The sequence below is a fragment of the Schistocerca serialis genome, chromosome 2, assembly GCF_023864345.2.
Source record: "Schistocerca serialis cubense isolate TAMUIC-IGC-003099 chromosome 2, iqSchSeri2.2, whole genome shotgun sequence".
NCBI classification, from domain to species: domain Eukaryota; kingdom Metazoa; phylum Arthropoda; class Insecta; order Orthoptera; family Acrididae; genus Schistocerca; species Schistocerca serialis.
The window spans coordinates 131,652,542-131,680,271 of record NC_064639.1 but is presented as its reverse complement, the minus strand read 5'-3'; the positions used below and the strand labels follow the sequence as shown (position 1 = coordinate 131,680,271).

Below are 27,730 nucleotides of genomic sequence, written 5' to 3'. Positions count from 1 at the left end.
TAGTTTTATGCCTGTGGTGCCGTCCCATTCTGGCGTCGACAATTCTGGAGTGCCAGTGTCACAGAGTTGGATTCTTCATGCCAGATGACACTTTGATCCTTCTCCTGGTGTGCCGCCATTCTGATGCACTCCAGGCCAAAGGGAATAGCTGATAACGCTTTACAACAACCCTCGATGCTTTATCTCTAGTAGTTTCCCAGTTACGATTTTTTTGGAGCGATAGTGGGCCTTTATGGACACCGTGTATTTGCTTTGCTTAGCGGGATGATGTTATCTTTACCACGTTTTTGCTCATTTTTGCAACTAGTTTCAGACATTCTGTCGTACAAAGCAAAGGTAGCGCATAGAGAAGCAAAGCAAAGGATGTAAATGATTCGTTATGAGACCACACTTTGCCTACAACTAACTGCGGCAACAGTGGCACTGCAGAGCGCGATATGGTAATGGCGAACACAACAGAAGGCGTGATGAAGCTCGTTGTCCAATTATTTGTTGCGATGGTAGCTATCCCGTAAACAATTAGCTGTCGATCGCTTCGTTATTCTGATACAGGTATGGTTCACGGGCGCGTACAATACCAGCGAATTACGTGTTGAAAACAAAATCACGTTCCGTTTTGATTACACATGCTATACTCTGATTAAAATAACTTAGTGACGGGCAGAGTGCTGTAGCGGAGGGCCGCGTTGCTGGCGTGCTGCCAGCCACACTACACAAAGGCTCCGCAAGCACCTGCACAGCAGACAACACGGCGAGCGCGAGGCTTTCGGAAGGTACTCAGAGGTTCGGTGTGCGCTGTGATTACCATATGACGGCGAAATTTGGTAGATAACACAGGGTGTCCCACTCAAACCTCCATCATTTCAAAGACCCAGGAAAAAAATCCACAGCCGATACGACAAGCGCAGCACATTGTCGAGCATCTCAGAGAATTTATTCATTTATCATCAATACATCTCTACATGTGAACCATTCCTAGCACGATAAATATCGAGTCTATATTCAATTTCTTGCCAAGTTCTTTGTAACATTTCCTCTGTTATTGTTGCAATCGCATTAGTGATACGATGTCGCAACGTAGGAATATCGTCCACTTTGGTCGCATACACGCGGTCCTTCACGAATCCCAACATGAAAAAAATCAAGCGGTGTAATGTCGGGTGAACGTGGTGGCCAGGCAATGCTTCCTCCACGTCCGATCCAACGATTGGGAAATTTCCTATCCAGAAACTTGCGAACAGCCGTTGACAAATGCGAGGGAGCTCCACCTTGTTGAAAAATGATGTTGCGTTGCAAGTCTTGTATCTGAGGGTGCACAAATTGCTCCAACATGTCCAGATACACTGACCCATTCACTGTTTGTTCCACAAAGAAGAACGGTCCAGCAACCTTGTTGTACATCATCCCGCACCAGGCGTTTAGTTTACGGCTATCACGAACATGTTCAATGACAATGTGCGGATTTTGCGAACCCGAAATCCGAACATTATGCCTATTAACCCTTCCTGATACATGAAAGGTTGCCTCATCTGAGAATAAACAGCTTTCCAGAAAGCTGGCATCCATATCAATACGCTGCAGCGTATCTGTAGCAAATTGTCAGCGTGGTTTGTCGTTTGGCGTCATATGTTGCAGAATTTGCACTTTGTAAGCACACACACGAAGACGCTGGTGAACTACACGATGCAATGTTGAACGAGATACATCAAGTTGCCTAGATGCTTGACGAATTGACTTACGTGGGCTTCTGAGAAAGATTTGCTGATGTATTCCACTGTCTCTTCTGAAACTCTGTAACGTGCACCACCAGAATGTTTCAGAACAATTCCTATTGCCAGAAACTTCCTATACCATTACTTAATTGTTTCCATATCAGGTGGACCACATTCACACACACGACGATAATTTCTTTGCACAGTAATCGGCGATTTTGTTTCTGCTTGCGCGCGCTGTTGTGGAGTCGCCACTTTCACTTTATGCGACCGTGCTGCACTCCGTCGACGATACTTGGGACTTCTGACGCGTGAATATAAATTCTATGAGATGCTCTACAATGTGGTACATTTTTCACTGACGTATCTACTGTGCTTTTTCTCTCCTGGGTCCTTGAAATCAGGGATGTTTGAGTGGGATACCCTGTGTAATGCAGAACCGATTTACACTGGAAAAAATTAGTTCCAATTTTGGCCACCAGATGCAACTCGAGAGCTGTACACTGTTTATACGGCCGTACGACGTCCACACTGTCATTCGATAAGCCGTAACGTGTGTGAACAGCATGGCTATCGAGAAGAGACACTGTGCTCTGTTGGTGAAACAATTTTATGTAAATAGCAGCAATTACAGTGCTGCATTGAGAAAGTATCATCGAATGATGCCCGGTGTCATGAAGTGATTTAAAGAAGATGATGATGAAATTCGAAAACACGGGTGAGCTTGCTGTGGCACCTGGGAGAGGAAGGTGTCCCTTCCTAGTGGAAGCTATCGACGAAGTTGCTGTTGCTGTAACTGGCCATGCAGCACGTGCCCTGGGTAGCGCTAGTGCTCGCCCGTCGCATGCTCAACAGTACGAAAAGTTTTTCAGTCTGTTTTACACTGGTAGCTGTACAAGATCCAGACGGTGCAGCAGCTGAAATCTCATCCTTCGTAGCAATGTCTTGAATTTGGTCTTCGGTTTCTGGCTAGGTCCGAAGTTGATGACATGTGGTTAGGCAATAGTTTATGGAGTGGTGAGACGCATTTTACACTACAGGGTTCAGCGAGTGCACAGTGAGCCGTGGCGTTGCTGGCGCGCCAGAGTATTTGCAAGTACCTCGCCTCCGCGCTCTCGTCTTGGTTTGTGGCACGTACTGAGTTTTGGCTGCCTTATCCTTGTTGGAGGAGTTAACTGGAGGCTCTCGCCAAGGACGGGACAGTTGGCGTTCGATGTTACCTGTGGCTAGAGAGCCTATATAGGGAGAGAGTGGCCAATCGGCCCGTGGCAGCTAAGTTTTACCATATTGCGCGCGGGATGTGCAAGTAGGTAGCGGCGCAAGCAAAAAGCTAGCCACTTCACGAATAAAAGAAGGCATGTTTGACGCATGAGACCAAAGCAGATCTTCTACCTCAATACTCGGTATATAAGTACAACAAAAGCCATTCGTCTATGTTTATATAGCGCTAATAAATTTGTGAGCAAATGGAAATATCCCGAAGCAGTGTGTATGTATGCCGAATTTCAACAGCTGTATTTTATGATGCTGTATAAACATTGACAACTGATTAATAAGAAAAAGAAGTTTCGTTTAATGTATCTCAGAGTACATGATGCTATTTCAGATTTTTCCTTGCGGATATTCATCGTTGAAATTGGCAAACTCTTGTCTCTTTCCGACCCCACATAATGCATTTTAAGTGTGTGTCGATCTTATAACATTTTCTTATGCTGGCAAAACACGTCACACTGTACACACTTTTAGGAACTCTATACCACAGAAAATCAGAAAAATGTCAATACTTAGGTACTCTACTGAAACAGCAAAAATTAATTCAAAATAGGTAACTGAATATCCACACGACAATTATAATTTACAGGAATGTGAATAGCCAAGACTATAGAGCCAAGTGAGAGTCGCCAATCGGAAGTACGTAGATGTAGATGTAGGGTTCGGTACACGTGTTAAAACACATCTTGTAGCATGAATTGTCACTCAATAACCATTAAAAGTCTAAGAAATAACGTTTAAAAAAACGTAGTTCGAGTAGGAATCGAACTCACGACCTTCAGATTACAAATTTGAAACTCTACCCCCATGTTACAAGGCCACAGTAGTGTTAGTTTGGTGTTCATTTACCTTTTCTTCCTTGGAGGGGATGTATCAGTAAAAAAGTTATTCTGTAATTTTTTTGTAGGCATTATAATCATATAGAAAAAAATTGATTGTTCGATACACAAAGAAACCAAGCGAGCTTTCTAACAGCGACACAGAGTGAGTTGATAGATCCGACCAACAGAGTGACTGTAAAGTAATTTACGTAAATAGAACCGATAGAGAACACACAAAATTCCTTCAATACCTACCGTGTTACAACCTGTACATAATTGTACAATGAAATTGGCGTTCGGCCGGCCGTGGTGGTCTAGCGGTTCTAGGCGCTCAGTCCGGAACCGCGCGACTGCTACGGTCGCAGGTTCGAATCCTGCTTCGGGCATGGATGTGTGTGATGTCCTTAGGTTAGTTAGGTTTAAGTAGTTCTAAGGTCTAGGGGACTGACGACCACAGATGTTAAGTCCCATAGTGCTCAGAGCCATTTGAACCATTTGAACCATTTGAACCATTGGCGTTCGAAGCGTTGAAGAGAACCAATAGTAAAGAATCACACACAATATTTACTTATACTCGTGCCAAGTCAGCGTCAGTTTGTTAAAAACATGGCGTCCTCGGCTCTCTTCCAATCAGCGATGCTACCACCATTGGCCACTCCCTCCCTCTATATAGGCTCTCTATCTGCCTCCGGAGTGCGCTTGCAGTGGAGCGGGAACCGACCACGTGTATGGGGCAGCTCGGTGGAGAGCCTTTGCTATCACCTGCGAGGAGGCTTGTTGCTGCCTTGGGTTGCGTGCTGCTGGTTCCGGACACGGCTGTCTACGGTCGTCCACTGCCTTATTTCCGCCTGCTGTACCCGACGCAAGCCATATTGGACGTCCAGCGAAAGGTTAAGTGAAATTGTACTTAGTACATGTGTGTGAAGGTGTGGATGGCTGCTACCTCACTTCTGGTAACTGTAAGCGCATGGGTGTTACCATGGAAGTAAAGGTGTGCCTATGAAGAGTTCATGGTGTTTAAGACAGGTGTTAAATATTAATATAATGCACGAGCGTACCTCTTCCAAGCTCGTGAGAAATTGTTGTTTGATGTAATACGTAATGAGCTGCAAGGCCGGAATCTGTTTATCAAATATACTGCATTCGAGTGTTTGGTAGCCTTAGCGCAGCGAGCCCCAATAAAGCTTATAATGAAATTTTCAGAATTGTGCTCGTTATGGTTTTCACTGAAGAGTGGGGCATAATAGTTCATGTAATTTTATTGTGACTAAGATTGGAGTGCCCGCTGGCCTTGCTAGTAATTGTTAGTTTTTCTTTTAATATCTTAATAGCAGGCAATTCTCCTTAATGTTATTGATAAGATTTGCGTTGTTGGTTGTACCTTGCCTGTGTAGTTTATTCGTGGTGGGGCAAAGGCAGTGTGCCGTTTTATTAGTGAATAATTTAACCTGTTATTTAATATCTTTTGGTGGTTGTTTAAATTGTCCCTGCGGACCTGTTCTGTGCGCTTGTTAAATGTTACAGCTGGCTGGCTGATGTTTTGGAGTAAGCGCTAACTTTCCATCTATGGCTACCGAGGTAGTGAAATCCTGATTAGCGGGAGGTGACTCCGGGTCGAAGCTCGAGAAGTGGGTCTTGTTCGAATTACCACCTTCCGCCTTGGCTTCTCCAAGTTAAGTTTTCGTTCTGCCTTCGAGCGACCTGGCGTCACTCCTCGCTAATTAATTCTGGCGCTAATTATATTTACTTGGGTGTTTATTATATATATTATTTTTATTAAACCTTGTCTCAAGAGCAACATACGATTTTGAAAGGTTGTTGCTGTGCTACTCTTAGTAAGACTTCGCACTGATTAATTGTGTTCCTGGGCCTTGGAGCCGAAGTTTGAAACTTTAGTAAGCCTTAGTTATATTCATTGACTCTTGAGTTCTAAGCGAGTACCTTTGTATTATCCTCATCGTGCTATTTATTGGGTGTATCTCTGGCAGGTTGTTATTTAGGTAAATGTTTTTGAGAACAACAGTTCTCAGTGTCGGAAGACTAGTCAGAAATATTGTGTGTCTTAATTTAAGCCGTCAGGCGCATAATTGTCAGTGGTTTTAAAATTTTCTTATTTATCAGACAGACCTTGTTCCATAAAAAGTCACTGGTAGCAGATTCACTAAATTTTTGTGACTTAGTATTCTTATTACCTAGAGTAATCAGGTTTAAGATATTGTTGTTCTATAGGAATTTGTTGATATGATTTAAATAAAACGAGTGATAACAAAAGGGTCCAGTCCTTCCTATTGTTTCCCTATTCCATAGTACATGACCGTTTCATACAGAACTGCCGTATTTGGGACACTGTTAAACCGTTTGGTGTGCATGAAGAACCACAGCACTCGCCGTATGTGACTGTGTGGCGTGGATTCACAGGCATCTTTATTCTCGGTACCTTCTTCTTTGAACAGAATACAGCCACAGGGACAGTCAGGTCTACTGCGGCGTCTGCACACTATCGAAACCTCCTTGTACAGCATGTGATTCCTGCTTTGAGACAGCACAGGAGTGTGGAAACACCGTCTTCATACAAAATGGAGCAATACCTCGTGTCCTTCTGTCCTTCGCCCAGTGAAAGATCTACTTACCGCAACCTTCCACGATCGTCTTATCTCCAGGTGCTTTCCAGATGCTTCGCCTTGCAGATCACTTGATCTCAATCCATGTGACTTTTGGCTCTGGTGATATCTAAAAGGCGCATTTACCACGCACACATTCGGTCTCTGCCTTATCTGAAGGCCGGTATACGGGCACACGTTGCTCAGATTCCACTGGTACTGCTGCGACCATCTGTTGATCACGTCGTTTTACGGACGCAGCATCTCGTCTACGCCTCCGGTGCTCAAACTGAACAAATTGCTTGAGCGGTGGGTAATAGTAACAGGAAAATTATGCCGTTCTCACTCGTTTGATTTTTTTTCCACGTCCCGTTCGTAATTCCTAACATATGGAAACATTTCTATACGTCTTTCTTGCATTCACAGCGCCACATTTGCACCTGGTGGCCAAATTGGAACTTTTTTTCTTCAGCGTAAATAAGTTTGACACATTAGAGTATCTACCAGTGCGTTGCCGTACGGTAATTACAACGCACACTCGAGCTCCGTGAGTAGCTGCACTTTAATCACGAGTATAACCACCTGGTACTACGATTGCCTGGTGGCTCGCTCCTACCACTCGATTCACTTCAATGTAATATTTTCATTCAACTCTCAAATAACTTCCGGGAATTCAGCCAGGTAACACTTTCAGCGACCGCCGATATTTTGCCGGGAGAACACCCCGCCATTTTCAAGGCAAACTGCAACGGACAGGCGGCGTACATGCAAATTTAAAACCTCGGTTCTCGGACTGAAGCAGGAAAGATAACACACACGCTGAACACTAGTGCCACCAAAGATGACCAAAGTCAGAGCTATCGATAGTGAGACTGTGAATTCGCAGGTGAGGTAGCATTGACTCTGTCCCTCTGTTTTTTGACAAGGGAGAGAGCCGGATTTCAAACAGAGTTTAAACAAAAACCTCCATCCCTAATGAGGTTGCTCGCTAATTTAATCTCAACTGCCTCCTTAATAACACTGCCCCAATAGCTGGACGTGCATGCCAATATCTCGGTGTTATTATATAACATGGGGCGTCCAGTATCCAATAAATGTTCGGCAATAGCAGATCTACTTTGCTGCTGTAGTCGTGTGTGCCGTTTATGCTCAGTACATCGGTCCTCCACGGTCCTGATAGTTTGGCCAATATACGCCATGCCGCAGCTACAAGGAATGAGATACACACTCGCTTTACGCAGACCAAGATCATCCTTAACAGAACTCAAAAGCACTCTTATTTTAGATGGAGGTCGGAAAGCACATTTCACATCGTATTTCCGTAAAATACGACCGACCTTGTTGGAAGTGTTTCCTACCTAACGCAAAAAGGCAGTAGACTTAGGTTGTCGACTCAGAATTATCATCAATTACCTGATGTTCAGTTGGTCGACAGCGCAACGCACGTTCAATCTGTCTATCACTGTAACCATTTTGACGAAACTTAACTTCAAGATGGGGCAGCTCAGCTGGCAAAGTCTCAGCGTCGGAAATGACATGTGCCCTGTGTACCAATGTACGAAGTACCCGTTCACGCTGAGCCGGATGGTGACAACTATTAGCCTGTAAGTACAAGTCGGTGTACGTTTCCTGTATACTGCATGTCCCAATATCCATCACACTTCCTCCTAACCAACACGTCAAGAAAGGGAAGGCAACCATCCTCTTCCACCTCCGTCGTGAAACGAATGTTCGGGTGGATGGAGTTCAGATGTTCTAGAAAGGCATTCAGATTCTCCCTACCATGAGGCCAAACAACAAAGGTATCGTCAACATATCTAAATTCCCGGAATTTATTTGAAAGTTTTATACGCCAGGAGAAACTCAGGTCTCACATTACTTTCATTCAAGTATAAAGTTGCTAAGTGACTACAACAAGGTTCTCTCCCGCTGCAGCTTCCAGCTTCCTTACCCCGCATAATCTCGAATTGTCACTCTTTACTAGCGTTAATTCTGTGGTATCCGATTCGCTGTTTTCATGATTTCACTAATTTATGTTAATTAAACTCTGTGGCCAGATGCACTTCCTGTCGCCACAGCAGTTGATGACAACGGGGGCAAGTCATGTAAGTCACCTTATGTGAATCATAAAAACTGTATTTTATGTGTGCATTGTATTTTCTGAGGCAGAGGCTGCGAATCAATGCAAAACTTATTTAGAGAAACGTGGAAAACCGCCTGAAAATCATACTGAGTCTGGCCAACGCACCATATCAACGGTCGTTACTCCACTGTGCGGATTCGAACCGTGTCTGGCTGACCTCCGTGTCTCGCAAGCTAGGGAACTTAAGCCATACTAGCATATCACAGCATCCACTTCTTTGTCCAACCCGAAACCAAAAAGTCACGTACTCAAATCTCGGTTCCGCCAATCCCTACCGTTAATCGGCCCGTAACTCCAGTACACAAATAGGTCAGTTCTCCGAAGTTATAAAACAAATGCAGTGTAATTGTAATAGTCAGTGGCGGTCGAGTTGGTTCTGCGGTTATACCACTGGGCTCACATTACGGACACTGTGGTTCAAATGGACGAAGTCAAATGCCGGGATGGTTCATTCGAGAAAAGGATGCCAGTCGCCTCAATGGTAGGTCATATATCTTCCCAAAACTCTAGCCGTAGCCTGTACTGAATCTACCATAGATTTACTGCAGCGGATGCATCACATGGACAGTGCTGCCAGGATAAAGTAGTTACGTACAAGGTGTGATTCATAAGTTTCAAGACTGATTCATTTCTGAGTAGGGGAGCGCTCGAGGACCGGTTCCGCCGGTTGGGGAAACTAGTGGTAGGTCTCAGGGAACGAACTGACGCTGCGGCAGTTGCCTCCAGAACCCTGGAGAGCGCGCATCGCCGGCAGCGTGAGTGCGTGTCATTGACCTCGGTCGAAAAGTGGGAGAGGCGAAAATGGAGCAGCGATTAAGGTTTGCGTGTGACTGAACAAAACCGGCAGGGAGACTCTCGGTATGATTCAAGACGCCTTTAAGGAAGAAGTCATATCCCTTGCAGTGGTTTTCATGTGGCACAAACGTTTCAAAGATGGCCGCGGGAATGTTGAAGACGACGACCGCTCTGGGAGGCCATCATCAAGCCGAACGGATCAAAATATGGAGAGAGTGTGGAAACTTTTGAACAATGACCGTCATCTTAGCGAGAGTGCCGCGCCGCCTGAGGGATGGAGTTCGCCGTGTCCTCCCAGCGATGAAGGGCGATTGGATTCTCCAGCACGACAACGCGCCCGCTCACACGTCGCGCGTCCCCGCCGAAGTTTTGGTCAAGTTGAACGTGACAATATTGCCGCAGCCACCCTACAACCCCAACTTGGCTCCAAGTGACTTTTTCCTCTTCCTCCGAATCAAGACAGGCCTAAAAGGGAAGCGATTCGACTCCATCGACGCCATCCAGCAGGCTTCGACGAGAGCCCCTGACAGCATGACGCGCGAGGCCCTCCAGAAGGACTACGAACAGTGGAAGACGCGCTGACAAGGCTTTGTTGATGCTGAAGGATCATATTTTGAAGAAATTTAGTCCGCTGTACTTAAACGTCCAATAAATTTCTAGTCTTAAAACTTTTGAATCACAGCCTGTATATAAAGCCCTATCTGCCGCCAGTCTAGTCTCACCGACTCAGTCTTACTTCTTGTAACTTGCAGATGTAGCACTTGTCTGCTGAAAATAACGCTCTTGGCATATAATTGACTGTGGCCGAGCCGTTCTAGGCGCTGCAGTCCGGAACGCCGCGACTGCTACGGTCGCAGGTTCGAATTCTGCCTCGGGCATGGATGTGCGTTATGTCCTTAGGTTAGTTAGGTTTAAGTAGTTCTAAGTTCTAGGGGACTGATGACCTCAGATGGTAAGTCCCATAGTGCTCAGAGCCATTTGAACCATTTTCTAGTGTAATCATCTTGAATAATAGAAAGGAATGACGTTACTAATACACTCTAAGACAAAAGAAGTAAAAAAAAAAAAAAAGCACACCACGAAAGAATTGTCCGAATGAGACGGAAATCGGTAGATGTGACATACATGTACAGATAAATGTTTAAAATTTCAGAAAAACTAGATGATTTATTCAAGAAAAAGAGCTTCACAAATTGAGCAAGTCAGTATTGCCTGTGTAGTCCGTCTCTGGCCCTTACGCAAGCAGTTATTCGCTTTGATAGAGAGAGTTTTTGGGTGTGGTCGGGAGGGATATCGTGCCAAATTCTGTCCAACAGGCGCTTTCGGTCTTCAACATCCTAGTTTCCTTGAGGGCTCTGCCCGTAATTCTGCAGATGTTCCCAATTAGGCGAGAGATCCAGCGACCTCCGTTGCCAAGGTAGGGTTTGGCAAGCACGAAGACGTACATTAGACACTCTCGCCATGTGCATTATCTTGCTACAATGTAATCCCAGGATGGCTTGCCAAGAAGGGCAACAAGACGGGGCTCAGAACATCGTCGATGTACCGCTCTGCTGTAAGAGCGCCGCGGATGACAAGGAAAGGCGTCCTGCTACGAAATAAAACGGCACCCCGAACCATCACTTGTCGGGCCGTATGGAGGACGACAGTCGGGTTGGTATTCAACCGCTGTCCGGAGCGTCTGCAGACACGCCTTCGCTGCTCAGTTTGAAACGGTGAGACTCCAGGGCGTGGTGCACCACGGGCCATAGATGGCAGGAATGAACGACAGCTGAGGAGATGTGTGTGCGCGAATACACGTGCAAATGTTGAGCAACTGACTGGCCGGATGAACCGTGGGGTTACCAACGTTCACTGATGTAATCATGAGGTTCTAAGTGTATCCTTAACAGGTTTTTATGTGTATATTTCTCTCTGCATTTAAAACATTCCCTGGACCAGCGTCTTGTTTGTTGCTTATTCTTCAAACACAGTGCCGGCCGCGGTAGTCTCGCGGTTCTGGGCGCGCATTCCGGAACCGCGCGACTGCTACGGTCGCAGGTTCGAATCCTGCCTCGGGCATGGATGTGTGTGATGTCCTTAGGTTAGTTAGGTTTAAGTAGTTCTAAGTTCTAGGGGACTGATGACCACAGATGTTAAGTCCCATAGTGCTCAGAGCCATTTGAACCATTTTTCAAACACAGCGCCAGAGACAATGTTAGATATACTTCAGCTGCATTTGTAGCCATTACCACTTGTGTAAAAATACAGCATAGACGAAAAGCATCGGGTTTAAAAGTAAAGTTAAATTGACAAACGTGGTTGCTACGCCTACACGCTTGTTTGACAAATCTGTGGCTAGACGAGAGCGAATTTGACAAACAAGTTTGCTCTTATACGAGCACGTTATCACCTAATTGGAGACTTCATTGTGCATTCTAAGAAAGTTGATGTAATGATCGGCTTCTGAGAGTAATATTTCTTTTATCAGAGTTTCATGGGTTAATCTCTCTCTCACTGTAAGCCATTCCCTGGACCAGACTCTTGTTTGTGTTTTCTTCTTCTTTAAAAACATTGCCAAAGTCAGTGCCAGAACTACTCTGTCTGCATTTGTAGCCATTCTCACTACTGTCAGAATACTCACGAACACCATCTGCTTAAAAGTATGAGTACACTGACAAATTTTGTTTGTACGTATACGGACTTGTTTGACAAATCTGCGGCTAGACAAGAGCGGATTTGGCAAAAAATTTTATCGTTCTTAGGCGCCTTAACAATCACGTGCATGCGCCTACAATGATATGATGACGTCACTGGTAAAACAGTTACCGCGCGACAACGAAAAACAGAAGATCTATTGGTTGTGGGAATAACCATTCATCGCGCATTAATGATCTTGTAGTTATTAGCGATTCAAATCTGACAGTTCTCTGTTACACAAGAAAGTTCGTCCGACGAGCGAATAGACGTTTTAACGTCAAAACAAGTAAGTCGAATCGTGCAGAAAGGGGTTCGAAGTGAAGGGACCTGAAGATGGTATAATTGTAATGCCGAAACTGGTAGCAGATAAGAAGATCATAAAATAAATGTCTACAATACATACGGCTGTTGTTAAATTATTGCATCAAGAAACTTTGACAGGGTTAGCGGAGTTTTCGTACACTCACTCTCTCGCCCGCACTCACGCCGGTCGTTCAGCTGTTGGTGGTCGGGCATCCAGTTGTTGAAAGTGTTGCCACTGGGCCATGAGACCAAAATTTTGGGCAAATAATAAAAATTTAATAGATAGCGAAAGTATGAGCTGAAAAGTATCGACTAGAAATCGGGCTAGAGTGACCGTAGTCAATGCCGTGAAATATCTGGACTAGTCCCGCGTCACTAACTGTGACCTAAGACCCACGAGAAAGAAAGGCCACGGCGTGTGCGTCACAGCAAGTGACACTGCAGCTGTCACGAGTGCTAGCAGCTGCCTCTGGTGGGGAGCGACTAACTATTTCAGACGAGTTTAATAATTCTTGACTATGCACTTAAATGAATGCAAGCACTGGAAAGCACACGACAAAGTTAACTCCTGCAGTGGGTATCTTTTGAATTACACTACTCGCCATTAAAATTGCTACACCACGAAGATGACGTGCTACAGACTCGAAATAAAACCGACAGGAAGAAGATGCTGTGATATGCAAATGATTAGCTTTTCAGAGCATTCACACAAGGTTGGCGCCGGTTTCGACACCGACAACGTGCTGATATGAGGAACGTTTCCAACCGATTTCTCATACACAAACAGCAGTTGACCGGTGTTGCCTGGTGAAACGTTGTTGTGATGCCTCGTGAAAGGAGGAGAAATGCGTACCATCACGTTTCCGACTTTGATAAAGGTCGGATTGTAGCCTTTCGCGATTGCGGTTTATCGTATCGCGGCATTGCTGGTCGACTTGGTCGAGATCCAATGACTGTTAGCAGAATATGGGATCGGTGGGTTCAGGAGGGTAATACGGAACGCCGTGCTGGATCCCAACGGCCACGTATCTCTAGCAGTAGAGATGACAGGCATCTTATCCGCATAGCTGTAACAGATCGTGCAGCCATGTCTCGAACCCTGAGTCAACAGATGGGGACGTTTGAAGACAACAACCATCTGCACGAATAGTTCGACGACGTTTGCAGCAGCATGGACTATTAGCTCGGAGACCATGGTTGTGTTTACCCTTGACGCTGCATCACAGGCAGGAGCGCCTGCGATGGTGGACTCAACGACGAACCTCGGTGCACGAATGGCAAAACGTCATTTTTTCGGATGAATCCAGGTTCTGTTTACAGCATCATGATGGTCACATCCGTGTTTGGCGACATCGCGGTGAACGCACATTGGAAGCGTGTATTCGTCATCGCCATACTGGCGTATCACCCGGCGTGATGGTATGGGGTGCCGTTGGTTACACGTCTCGGTCACCTCTTCTCCGCACTGACGGCACTTTGAATAATGGACGTTAGATTTCAGATGTGTTACGACCCGTGGCTCTACCCTTCATTCGATCCCTGCGAGACCCTACATTTCAGCAGGATACTGCACGACCGCATGTTGCAGGTCCTGTACGGGCCTTCCTGGATACAGAAAATGTTCCACTGCTGCCCTGGCCAGCACATTCTCCAGATTTCTCGCCAATTGAAAACGTCTGGTCAATGGTGGCCGAGCAACTGGCTCGTCACAATACGCCAGTCATTACTCTTGATGAACTGTGGTATCGTGTTGAAGCTGCATGGGCAGCTGTAGCTGTACACGCCATCCAAGCTCTGTTTGACTCAATGCCCAGGAATAGCAATGCCGTTATTACGGCCAGAGGTGGCTGTTCTGGGTAGTGATTTCTCAGGATCTATGCACCCAAATTGCATGAAAATGTAATGACATGTCAGTTCTAATATATTTGTCCAATGAATACCGGTTTATCATCTGCATTTCTTCTTGGGGCCCGCATCTCGTGGTCGTGCGGTAGCATTCTCGCTTCCCACGCCCGGGTTCCCGGGTTCGATTCCCGGCGGGGTCAGGGATTTTCTCTGCCTCGTGATGGCTGGGTGTTGTGTGCTGTTCTTATGTTAGTTAGGTTTAAGTAGTTCTAAGTTCTAGGGGACTTATGACCACAGCAGTTGAGTCCCATAGTGCTCAGAGCCATTTGAACCATTTCTTCTTGGTGTAGCAATTTTAGTGGCCAGTAGCGTCCGTATTGAAATCCCGCGGGCTCCGCACGGAGCCCAGCGTTCGCGGAGTGCGGCGAACAAGGCGACTAGTGTGACGTCACAGGTTCGTTGCGGGGCCCGTGTCTCTGGCAGTGCAGTGCGGTGCGGTCACTTACTGGGGTCCCCGTAGAGCTCGGACTTGAGCAGCGCGTTCTCCACGTGCTTGTCGGGCGCCGCCTTGCCCGCGCCGTACAGGTAGCCCTTCTCGTACTGCGCCACCGTCTTGCCGTCCCCAGACGCGGAGGCGCGGCCCCCGGACCCTGCCACCTCCGGTGCCGCCCCCGGTGCAGCCGTGGAGGCGGACCCGGCATCAGCTGGAGCCTCGCCTCCTGCGGAACACACAGGCTGCCGTTGCTGCGTCCTGCTATCTATTCACACTGCCAGTCTACCGCCTTATGAAACTGGAGGCTGTGGTGTGGTGGACCGGCGCGACTGACCCACGCGGCTGAATCTCTGTGACGAGAGCTGTGTACCTGCATTAGACAATAGCCAAATGCAGTGTGAGCAGCAACTGATGCTCGTTGCTGGCTACGCCAACGATGTCAACGGAAGTACTGGGTTTATCCAGTGGTAACAATACACGAAAAACACGGCGTTTCTCTTTCGGCAATCGACACAGAATTACATAAAAGGGAGAAGAAGTAGATCAAGACGAACTGGAAGAAATCGTATTAAGAGCAGAATTCGACAGAGTACTGAAAGACCGAAGCCGAAACAAACATCGTGCACCATACGCAATTCTCTCAGAACTATTAGGTTCCTTGAGAGAGTCAGCCATGACAAAGCTTTTCAGTGTGGTGTGCTGGATGTATGAGACGGGTGAAACATTCTCCAAGAAGAATACTAACTCCATAAAATACGAGTGGCGACAGATGTGAATATCACATACCATCAGTTTGATACATCATGAATACATAACATTGACGGTAGTTATTTGCAGAAATACTGGTGGCATCGATCTCGGGGAAGACCAACTTAGGTTCTGGAGAAATGTAGGAATACGTGTCCTATGGTTGTTACCTATCTTTTCCGTTTTTGTACGTCAGAGCTCTTCCATCAATTTTCACATCGTCGTAATCACAGCAAGCAATTAAGGAAGTTTTCTGAAAACAAAAAGCTGCTTCGATTGTGTCCTTTGACCATCAAGGAAAAGGGCTATACGTTATTTCTCCTCACACATGAGTAGTCCAAAGAGATACGTTATCTTTGGTTCCACAGTTTCGCAAAAAGCGGTGGCTACTGGAATAAATGACACCTCTTGTACTAGAATCAAATTATATATTTCCCAAGCTTAAAAACCCTTTTCACAGTTTCTACGCGCAGAAAATTTTTATGTTAATTTATGATCCTGTATTTTAACATTTGGAAGAGGTCTTATTGGATTCCTGACAGAAAGAAGGGACGGAAGGAATTACATGCATACATCTGAAGTAACTGCGGTAGTGCTTTCTTTAGATTCTTTTGTTTTCCTAGAACTAGGCAAAATACATTGAATGCCTTTGTTACTGCATTCCTGTTTCTAAAATATAGTGTTCTGCTTTATGAAACATTATTTCTCTTGATTATATCCATTGCGGATGACGAACTGCAACTGCGATTAATATTGCCCGTTTATGAAGGTGTAATATACAGCCTCCCTCTTTTTAAATGTGATAGGAGTGCCAGTTCTGCGAGGTTCGCAGGAGAGCGTCTGTAAAGTTTGGAAGGTAGGAGACGAGGTACTGGCAGAAGTAAAGCTGCGAGGACGACACGTGATTCGTGCTTCGGTAGCTCAGTTGGTAGAGCACTCTGCCCGCGGAAGGCAAGGCCTGAGTTCGAGTCTCGGTCCGGCACACAGTTTTAATCTGCCAGGAAGTTTCATATCAGCTCACACTCCGCTGCAGAGTGAAAATCTCATTCTGTGACACGATTTGTTGAGTCTGGTGTATTGAGAACATGTCCACCAAGGTGGCTGACACCTATAGAGTGATAGCTCAGAGTAAAAGTTCACAACATTTTTTTACTGAATCAATAATAAACAATACCCTACGTACCTCTCGTTTAAAGACCAGTAACGTTCCGCATAATATTTGACTAGTAATCACTGTGTATCCAAGTACTAATGAGGTTTTGTTTGTGCTTTCAAGAAGTTCTAAGTCCATCCAGCAGCTATCAATTGGTGGGCTAGCGGCGGCCGTCGAATGTGGGTGGTAGTGTGTGGTCCGTCGGCGTTCGTCGTACTCGCTGGCAGAACGTCGGCCCCGGAAGTAGACGCGCTGACTCTACAGTGGAACCAAAGTTCAGCCTCTACTTCGCTCTGCTGTCGCAGGACCTTGCATACCCCTACATACCCGGTGGGTGGAAGGTTACTGAGTAATGCTCTAATTCCGCCCAAGTGACAGGCGCTGCAAAACAGTGCGGCCTAATCGGCGTGCTGTGTGCACTGACTGGAACGGCGGAGTCGTCGCGCCCCCCTAACGCCTGCTGCTCAGGCAACCAGGCTGACTCTGCTGTAGCACCTGCAGCCTCTGTTCCCCAGTATTGTCTAGTTTTCGAGACCGTCTTCATCAGACGGGGTGTTACATGAACGTTATTATCTGTACCACCAGCAGCTAGACACTAGTGCCGTGATGCTGGCGGAGCAAAAGGGAAATTTTAGCGTAAGTTAACGAAGCGTTCGTTGTTGTGGTCTTCAGTCCAGAAACTGGTTTGATGCAGCTCTCCATGCTACTCTATCCTGTGCAAGCTTCTTCATCTCCCAGTACCTACTGCAGCCTACCTCCTTCTGAATCTACTTAATGTATTCATCTCTTGGTCTCCCTCTACGAGTTTTACCCTCCGAGCTGCCCTCCAATACTAAACTGGTGATCCTTTGATGCCTCAGAATATGTCCTACCAATCGATCCCTACTTCTAGTCAAGTTGTGCCACAAATTTCTCTTCTCCCCAGTTCTATTCAGTACGTCCTCATTAGTTATGTGATCTACCCATCTAATCTTCAGCATCCTTCTGTAGCACCACATTTCGAAATCTTCTATTCTCTTTCTGTCTAAATTATTTATCGTCCACATTTCACTTCCATACATGGCTACACTCCATACAAATACTTTCAGAAACGACTTCCTGACACTTAACTCTATACTCGATGTTAACAAATTTGTCTTCTTCCGAAATACTTTTCTTGCCATTGCCAGTCTACATTTTATATCCTCTCTACTTCGACCATCATCAGTTAATTTGCTCCCCAAATAGCAAAACTCCTTTACTACTTTAAGTGTCTCATTTCCTAATCTAATTCCCTCACCATCACCCGAGCTAACTAGACTACATTCCATTATCCTCGTTTTTCTTTTGTTGGTGTTCATCTTATATCCTCAAGACTGTCCATTCCCTTCAACCGCTCTTCCAGGTCTTTTACTGTCTCTGACAGCAACTCCGAAGTCTTCATGAAAAGAAAAATCGTTATGTTTCAGAATAGGTTTTGCACTTTCTCTTAGTATGAATGACAAATACGTTCTGATAATGAACATTTTAGTCTGTTTGCACACACGCAAATACACACACACACACCAACACACACACACACACACACCGTATTTAGGTGCCCTTGGTTTGACAGTAAACAAACACTGAATGTAAGTGTGACACTTTGTCACATTGCGACCTTTCACGTGAGATGAGATGCTTGTACGAGGTGCATTCAAGTTCTAAGGCCTCCCATTTTTTTCTCCGGACTGGAAAGAGATAGAAACATGCGCATTGTTTTAAAATGAGGCCACGTTCATTGTCAATACGTCCCAGAGATGGCAGCACCTTACGGCAGATGGAATTTTACCGCCAGCGGCGAGAATGAGAACTGTTTTAAATACTTAAAATGGCGACGTTTTCCTTACTTGAACAGCGTGCAATCATTCGTTTTCTGAATTTGCGTGGTGTGAAACCGATTGAAATTCATCGACAGTTGAAGGAGACATGTGATGATGGAGTTATGGATGTGCCGAAAGTGCGTTCGTGGGTGCGACAGTTTAATGAAGGCAGAACATCGTGTGACAACAAACCGAAACAACCTCGGACTCGCACAAGCCGGTCTGACGACATGATTGAGAAAGTGGAAAGAATTGTTTTGGGGGATCGCCGAATGACTGTTGAACAGATCGCCTCCAGAGTTGGCATTTCTGTGGGTTCTGTGCACACAATCCTGCATGACGACCCGAAAATGCGAAAAGTGTCATCCAGGTGGGTGCCACGGACGACCACATGGCTGCCCGTGTGGCATGTTGCCAAGCAATGTTGACGCTCAACGACAGCACGAATGGGACTTTCTTTTCGTCGGTTGTGACAATGGATGAGACGTGGATACCATTTTTCAATCCAGAAACAAAGCGCCAGTCAGCTCAATGGAAGCACACAGATTCACCGCCACCAAAAAAATTTCGGGTAACCGCCAGTGCTGAAAAAATGATGATGTCCATGTTCTGGGACAGCGAGGGCGTAATCCTTACCCATTGCGTTCCAAAGGGCACTACGGTAACAGGTGCACCCTACGAAAATGTTTTGAAGAACAAATTCCTTCCTGCACTGCAACAAAAACGTCCGGGAAGGGCTGCGCGTGTGCTGTTTCACCAAGACAACGCACCCGCACATCGAGCTAACGTTACGCAACAGTTTCTTCGTGATAACAACTTTGAAGTGATTCCTCCTGCTCCCTACTCACCTGACCTGGCTCCTAGTGACTTTTGGCTTTTTCCAACAGTGAAAGACACTCTCAGTGGCCGCACATTCACCAGCCGTGCTGCTATTGCCTCAGCGATTTTCCAGTGGTCAAAACAGACTCCTAAAGAAGCCTTCGCCGCTGCCAGGGAATAATGGCGTCAGCGTTGTGAAAAATGTGTACGTCTGCAGGGCGGTTACGTCGAGAAGTAACGCCAGTTTCATCGATTTCCGGTGAGTAGTTAATTACAAAAAAAAATCGGAAGCCTTATAACTTGAATGCACCTCGTAATTACGAGGGGCGCTCAATAAGTAATGCAATACATTCTTTTATCGTCCAGTTTCGGTTGAGAAAATTCAATTTCACAGATATCGCACCTTCCATCTGTTCGGCCCAATGAAGCGTGCCCTCCCCGGGAAGCAGTACGTGGTTGACGGGGAGGCTGTTGATACAACAAGACGCTCTGACGTCGACCAGCAGAGTGGTACCTCGCGGGCACACAAGCCCTCCCAGTAAGGTGGCGTAATGCCGTAGAATTGATCGGCGATATGGTTTTATAGCCAAAAGAGTGAAGAATAATACGGTATACTGGATTCTTGAAGGAAACCAACCTGCTGCCAGAGAAAAAATGTTGTATTACTTATTGAATGCTTCTCATATTTCAGTCTGCAGTTTAGTGCATCACATGTCAAAGTTAGAGACGTGCCAAAGTGTAATTCCTAGTTCCTTCACACTATTGGCACTTACGTTCAGTGTTTGTTTTTGCTGTGAAACTGAGTGCATCTAAATTTAAATTGTGTGTGTGTGTGCGCGCGTCTGTGAGTGCGCGCGCGCGTTTGTGGAAACTGGATAAATGTACATGTCAGTACATATTTATCATCTACATCTACACATATACTCCGCTAGCCACCAAGCGGTGTGTGGTGGAGAGCACAATTTGCGCCAAAGTGACATTTCCCCCCCCCCCCCCCCCCCCCCCCTTTGTTTCACTCGCGGATCGCGCGAGGGAAAAACGACTGTCTGAACGCCTCAGTACGAGCTCTAATTTCCCCTGTCTTTGAATGGTGATCATTGCGCGATTTGAAAGTTGGTGGTAATAATACATGCTCTACATCCTCGGCGAAAATCGGATTTCGGAATTTAGAGAGCAGCCCCTTCCGTTTAGCGCGTTGTCCATCAAACATTATATGACATTTGTAACGCTCTCGCGATGGCAAAATGTACCAGTCACGAATCTTGCCGCTCTTCTTTGGACCTTCTGAATCTCTTGAATCAGGCCCAACTGTTAAGGGTCCGATACAGACGAACAATACTCTAAGACTGGACGAACTAACGTATTATAAGCAATTTCCTTTGTTGAAGGACTGCATCGCTTCAGGAGTCTACCAATAAACCGCAATCTAGAGTTCGCCTTGCCCGTTACTTGTGTAATGTGATTGTTCCATTTGTTATCATTTCGAATAGTCACACCCGGATACATGACGGATGTTACCGGGAATTTATTTACTGGAAATTTATTTTGTACTCGTACATTAATGGGGATTTTCGTCTTGTTACACGCAGTAGGTTACACTTACTAATATTGAGAAATAACTGCCAGTCATTACACCATGCATTTATTTTCTGCAAATCCTCATTGATTCGTTCACAACTTTCGTGTGATACTACTTTTATGTAAACTACAGCATCCTCGGCAAACAGTGTAATGCCGCTGTCAATACCATCAACCAGATCGTTTATGTAAATCGCAAAAAGCAGTGGACCTATTACGCTGCCCTGAGGCACACCTGAAGTTACGCCTGCTTCTGTTGAAATCACCCCATTCAGGACGTGATAATGCTCTCTGTCTGTTAGAACACTTACTATCCAACCGCATATATCATCGGATAGACCGTAACCGCGCACTTTTTGGAGCAAGCGACTATGCGGAACTGAGTCGAACGTCTCAAGAAAGTCGATAAATATGGTTAGCATGGTTAGCAAGACGCAGTACAACGTAAGTATCGTAAACCATAACTATCTTTCCGTTACTTAAACATTTCGTTATAACACGGGGTACAGAAAATAATGTTCCTGTGACACCTCCATCTGATGATGAGCGTACAGTGGCTCGGAAACTAATTAATGGCACAAAAAATCATTTCAAATTCAAAAAGCAACTGCTTGCATATTACACCTACTTGAATCACAAGCTTGTTTAGCTTACCGAACAGCTTTACGTAAATAAGAAAAGGTAAGTACCGTCTTCTTAATTTGATCCTTTCTGTTGATTATCTTTTCCTGAAGGCAGATGACGTGTCTACGTAATTAAATATACTAAAAACTAAACTCCTCCCTAACAGGCCATGAAGGCCCAACGGTACCGACCGGCCGCCTTGTCATCCTCAGCCCACAGGCGTCAATGGATGCGGATATGGGAGGGCATGTGGTCAGCACACCACTCTCCCGGCCGTATGGCAGTCTACGAGACCGGAGCCGCTACTTCGGAATCAAGTAGCTCCTTAGTTTGCCTCACAATGGCTGAGTGCACTCCGCTTGCCAACAGCGCTCGACATACCGGATGGTCACCCATCCAAGTGCTAGCCCAGCCCGACGGTGCTTAAGTTCGGTCATCTGACCGTAACCGGTATTACCAATGCGGTAAGGCCGTTGGCATTAAATATACTGCCATTCTTTTAAGTATGACAGTCTAGATTTTAAAAAAGTCAAAAACAGCGGTGATAATAAGTGGGGCCATTGTTATCTGCATTATCTCTTTCTCCTATTTTAAGAAGATACTTCTCTAACGGGTATTTTAATCCAGAAACAATAATTGGACTTCTTCCTCCGTAAGTAAAGGAGCTTCCGCTGAGGTTTCCGGGTATTGTGGTCAACGGTAGTCGAGGAGCCTTTCACGCTGGCGTAGCCCAACACCGCCCAGTGCTCGGTGTGAACTTAGTGATAATCTGCTGCTCGCGCACAGCGGCCGGAGGGTCTGCTTACACTTTGAAACTGAGAGCGCCAAGCCGCGCCCGCTGTTGCCGGCAAACTTGGCAACAGTTGCTCCGGGAAAATTACGTCCCAGCTGAGCCCCAAAGCCGAGAAACTTCCGCAACAGCTTTCGGCATCATAGTTGTCCTCACCTGACTTCCTCTAAGTATACAGCACAGTTTCGCTGAAATATGACCGACCTCAGCACAGACGCAAAACCTGGTATCAGCTACTCCTGGTTGCCTCTTCTCAGTATACCAAGTAACATAGCTGTTCGGTTTCTCATACACTTAAAGGTATACAAATTGGTTCACAAGAATTGGAGACCAGAAGAATTATTGCTACGTATACACAATGATCCGAAAATGCTTCCTATTTTTCTTTTTAAAAAAATTATTATTACTACCTAATAACTTACATGTGACGACACTGACGCTAGTAGAATGAAGTGCGGGGGTGTCTTACAACTTATGATGGTTTATGCATTTTTTTCTTTTTTATCCAGGAATGAGATACTAACAAGATGCTGACACTATGCATATCTATCCGCTCTTGGGTTGTACTTAGATGGAGGTTCGTTGTTGTCAGTTTCATCAATGGTTACGAAAGATAAATGAAATATACGCAGGAGGAATGCCAAAATGCTGAAGACTTCACGCTCGTCTGATGCGCTTGTCAGTGATTATTTTATGAGCACGGTGAACTTCCGAGAACAATTCTCACCGACCAGACCGCAATGACACATGTCTTATCACAAGGACTTTCTTTATAAAACCGAACGCGGGTACCTTAGCGGTCTAGCATGTGGTCCAGAGCAAACACTCAACGTTTTCCCGAATCTCATGGCGAGTTGACAGTCGAGTCAGCATACTCCTATCTTATATAGTATATTATACGCTGTCGTATCTGATGTCGCTTAGGCACACCTTACCGTTGGTTCTCTGCAGTCGGTCCGGCTCCTGGTGGGGCGTGAGAAATGTTTGGATTTCCAGTACCTCTTTCAAATTATTGTGAGGTTACAAGGGATACTGTAATAGTATAACTAATTTGCTGGATGTGGTAATGTTTACTGTGGAAGGACAGTTGGGGTATAGCAACCACAAGTCAATATATTTATGGAATCACCTTCTTGATAAAGAGAGGAGGCAGCATATAACAGTTTCACATTGAATTACTTAGTTACATAATTGCCTATGTCTCAGTGCATAACTTGGTACATATGTTAATAATGTTAAGGTGTGATTGTCTTGCTAATCATTGGATTTGCTGGGTATCTGATCACTGAAATAGGAGTACTCCATAAACATAAGAGCTCTTCAAAATCGTTCAAAACTCAAATTTAAAGCATAGTAGCAGGAATAATATTTTGGACATTAAAGAACATGTTTTATATAAAAGTTAAATTGTAAGGATGTTTGAGAACCTCTGCATAATAAGTTATTGTCTTTTACTGTGAAGGTACTGTTCAGTTTTCGATCTGTTTAGAGCAAAATGAGTATTTCGTATGCCACACCCTTTAGGCAAAGACGTGATTAAACAAAAGAAGAGGGGTGAAACTGACAAAAAGTGGAGTGCCCTTAAATATGCAAATAATCTGATGATTGTCTACAAAACAGTATAAGGCATTTAGTTTTACGTATTTTAATATTGTAACATTGTAAATGCATGATGGCCATGTTTAGAAATAATACATTTGAGTAATGTAGTGTCACGTGATCGGACACAGGACACAGGACAGAGGATAGGAGACAAAGGTCGTGGTCTTTTGCTCGTGGTCCGTCGGTGCGGTAAGGTCGGTGCGGCTAAGAGCCGCTGACATAGTATCACCTGGCCATCAGTTTTTTTTGTGTGGACGTGATTTAGTACAATAGAAACGTTTTCATTCTAAACTGTTGTCGGTGTAAATGATTTGTGAACGATCGTGATTTAGACAAATAGTTGAATTCATTCACAGCTGTACTTAGGCTGTCTTTTTACTCAATGTAGGGCGCGAATGCAACTGTGCACAACTGAACCCCTTTTGCAGACGAGTCATGATAAAAGGTTGTAAGCCCGAGTGAAGTTGCATTATGAAGGTAGCAGAGACAAAATACAGGAACCGAACTGCTATCTACAACTTGTACAAAAACCAGACAGCAGTTGTAAGAGTCGGAGGGCTTGAAAGACAAACAATTGTTTGAGAAGGGAGTGAGACAGGGTAGTAGCTTATCCTCGATGTTACTCGATGAAAAGGAAGGGCTCGGTTGATATTATAGATTCTGAGATATCAAGGAACAGATGGTTTGGTATGGAGGCACATTCGGGGGGGAAAACTGTAGAGAGAGACTTAGGGTTAACTATGGTAAGCAGGATGGAATGGATGGAGGTCGTGCAGAGATGAAGAGGCTTGCACGGGATAGACTCGCGTGGAGGGAGTTAAATGAGTCTTTGGACTGCCGGCTAAAGGGCTGAAGATTTTTGCTGCTGGCTGTTGTCAGAAATCGGTTTCTTATCACCCTTGTTAAGTTAAACATCTTTTTCCTCATCCTCTAAATCTGCCGCGCTGTAACAAATATGTCTGTAAACGCCGCGCGCAGAATAGAGGTTTTTTTTTTTGGGGGGGGGGGGGGGAGTTGTCTTGCTGCTCGGTTCCCATTTGATGAGATAAAAAATTTTTGGTTTACCCCGGACCAGCAACCATTTGTACAGCCATTCGAATACCTGTCTTACTATAGCTATGTTACAGTAGCATATTATGCAAGGTTTGAGTGACGAACCGGCGCTGGTGCCCAGGAAAATTGTGCGAATCGATTAATTCCTATCGCAAGGGATTTTAATTGGGCAGGAATTAGTGCTCAGCTAATGGAACCATCTGTATGTGCACTGTTCGGATTTTACACGTAAAAACACGCAGGAAACATGTTTTTTTCTAGGAGGCTTCGGAAGCGAGTCAGATCTATGCTTTAAACTTGCGCGAATCGGTTCAAGCTTTACACGAAGGTAGCTAAATAGATAAACCCAAAACGAGTTTTTTTTATCCAGTAATCTTTATCCATTGTCGAGGTATGATGGTTTAAAGTCGAACTACATGTAGCACATAAAATCGGTTCAAATGTGAATTTAATGCGCGGGAATGGTTTAAAGTGATTTAAACAAATAAAAACTGCATTCTGACGGTAAAATTGAAAACTCGCTTTCAGAAATCTAGCTTCTTTCGGATTTTACTTGCAAAAACAAATTTTTATTTTTTCGAGCGCCAGTTTTTAGGCGCAAGAAACACGCTTTTTTCTGGTAGGTTTTTGAAGCGCACCATTTCTGTAATTTAAACTTGTACGAATTGGTTCATCTTTGCACGAAGATAGATGAATGGATAAAGTGAAAACGAAGTTTTTCCAACCAGTAATCTTTATCGTTGTCGAGAAACGTTGGTTTAAATTCAAGCTAAAGGTAACATGTAAATTTCGTTCTTACGTGAACTGAACACCCGGAAAAAGTTTAAAGTGAATCAAATTAATAAAAATTCATTTTTAATATAAAATTGAAATCTCCCCATCGAAAATGTAGCTTCATTCGGATTTTACGTGTAAAAAAACACTTTCTTTGCAGTTGCGCACAAGATGGCAGTAAAATCTTCAAAAACTTCTATGCTATCTTGTAGAGAATTTAGTCTCGGGAAAAACAAGCATAAGTTGGTCTATTTCCGTACAGGATTGAAAATTTGATAATATTTTGTTTTGAATACATTTTTTCGCAGTTATTCTGCTTATTTCAACCAATCAGACAGATAATTAATTAGTATTGCTTGTTGCAACATTTCGCAGTTAGGTAAAAGTTGTGAACCAGATGGAAAATTCTCCTATCACAGCACAAAAAAGGCGAATATGTCTCGGGCAGAGTTAGGTATCTACAATAAGGGAACTAGCTTTCCGCCTTATCTGCCAGCTTCAAAGATGTTTAACTCAAAACAGCTTGACATATTCGCGCTTTTTTTTACAAATCAATCCTCCTTCCCTAGCGCAGTGAGATCTCTTACCTGTAAGAAGTTGGCACGCCTGCAACTTTCAATTTATAGGTTACAGTCTCTGATCCTGTGCCCAAAACCCCGAAGAATTTCCAGTCGTAGTAAACAATATACAGGGTGATTATAAGTAAAGTTAAACTTTCAAAACGCTATAGGAATAACACCACTGGTCAGAATGAAGCCAAATTGCAACGGAATATTATCGGAGAATGGGATAATGTATGGCATAAGAAAAAAATAGAGTGAAAATTGATCAATAGATGGCGCTGTATGCGTCAGAACACGTAAAATAAAACACCTGTTATGCGCACGACCCATTGAAGTTGGTATAAACACGCCGGGTACACGGCTGTTCCTTCTTTTGCGTCTGTGACGTTCGCCATGACTGTCTCAATGCAGGATCGCGCTCTGCTTGTAAAGCTGTATTACAAGAATGATGACTGTGCACACGTCGCTCTACAGAAGTTCCGGACACTGAAGGGTTTGAAAAAAGGCGTTGTTCCAGTGACTGCCGTGGATCTGGAGAAAATAATTCGGAAATTCGAAAAGACGAGTTCTTTTGGTGTGCAATCTAGTAGAGGGAGGAAACGAATTGATTCGACGTCAGTGAAAGCAGTGGCCACAGCAATGCAGGAGGAGACGAGTGGTGGTGTGCAAACGTGTAGTGTACCGAGAATTGCCCGAACATTGGACATACCCGTGAGCACGGTGCGTAAGACCCTACGATACTTCCTTCTTTGCTATCCATTCAAAATTATCCATGCGCACGAGTTGCTTCCTGTTGACCTGTCAGCAAGAGAGACCTTTGCTTTAGAATTTCTTACTCGCATGGAAGTGGACAATGATTGGCTATGGAAGATTCTGTGGACGGACGAAGCCCACTTCCATCTGACAGGACATGTCAATACACAGAATTGTCGAATATGGGTAACGGGAAATCCACACGCAAATCAACCAGTGCGACTTCATCCTGAAAAGTTGACTATGTTTCGGGTTCTTGCGGCATCATTTATCACAGGGCCATATTTTCTTCTTAGAGACAGGTTCAAAAATGGCTCTGAGGACTATCGGACTTAACATCTGAGGTCATCAATCCCCTAGAACTTAGAACTACTTAAACCTAACTAACCTAAGGACATCACACACATCCATGCCCGAGGCAGGATTCGAAACTGCGACCGTAGCGGTCGCGCGGTTCCAGACTCTAGCGCCTAGAACCGATCGGCCCGCTTAGAGACAGGTGCTTCCGGTCCTGTTACCTGTACCGTCACTGGTAAGCGCTATGAGTGTCTTTTAAGCAACCACGTCATTCCAGCCCTCTAACAGCGTGGATGGGATCATTTTTATTCAAGATGGCACACCTCCGCACACTGCAAATCCAGTTAAGCAGCTGCTGAAGCGCCATTTCGGAAATGCTAGAATTATCAGCCGCCATTTCCCTACAGCCTGGCCGTCTCCATCACCCGATTTCTTAATCCGTGTGACTTCTGGCTGTGGGGCTATCTGAAAGA

General features: G+C 44.9%; 1 protein-coding gene across 2 annotated transcripts in view; it reads right to left on the bottom strand.

The window, feature by feature from the left end:
- The window catches only part of LOC126455462 (uncharacterized), a 252,901-nt gene that overhangs the window by 105,226 nt on the left and 119,945 nt on the right, over positions 1–27,730 (bottom strand). For both annotated transcript variants that reach the window (XM_050091213.1, XM_050091211.1), the window contains exon 3: positions 14,677–14,889. In XM_050091213.1, coding sequence (XP_049947170.1) covers positions 14,677–14,889 — 213 coding nt within the window. The remainder of the gene's footprint in view (positions 1–14,676; positions 14,890–27,730) is intronic.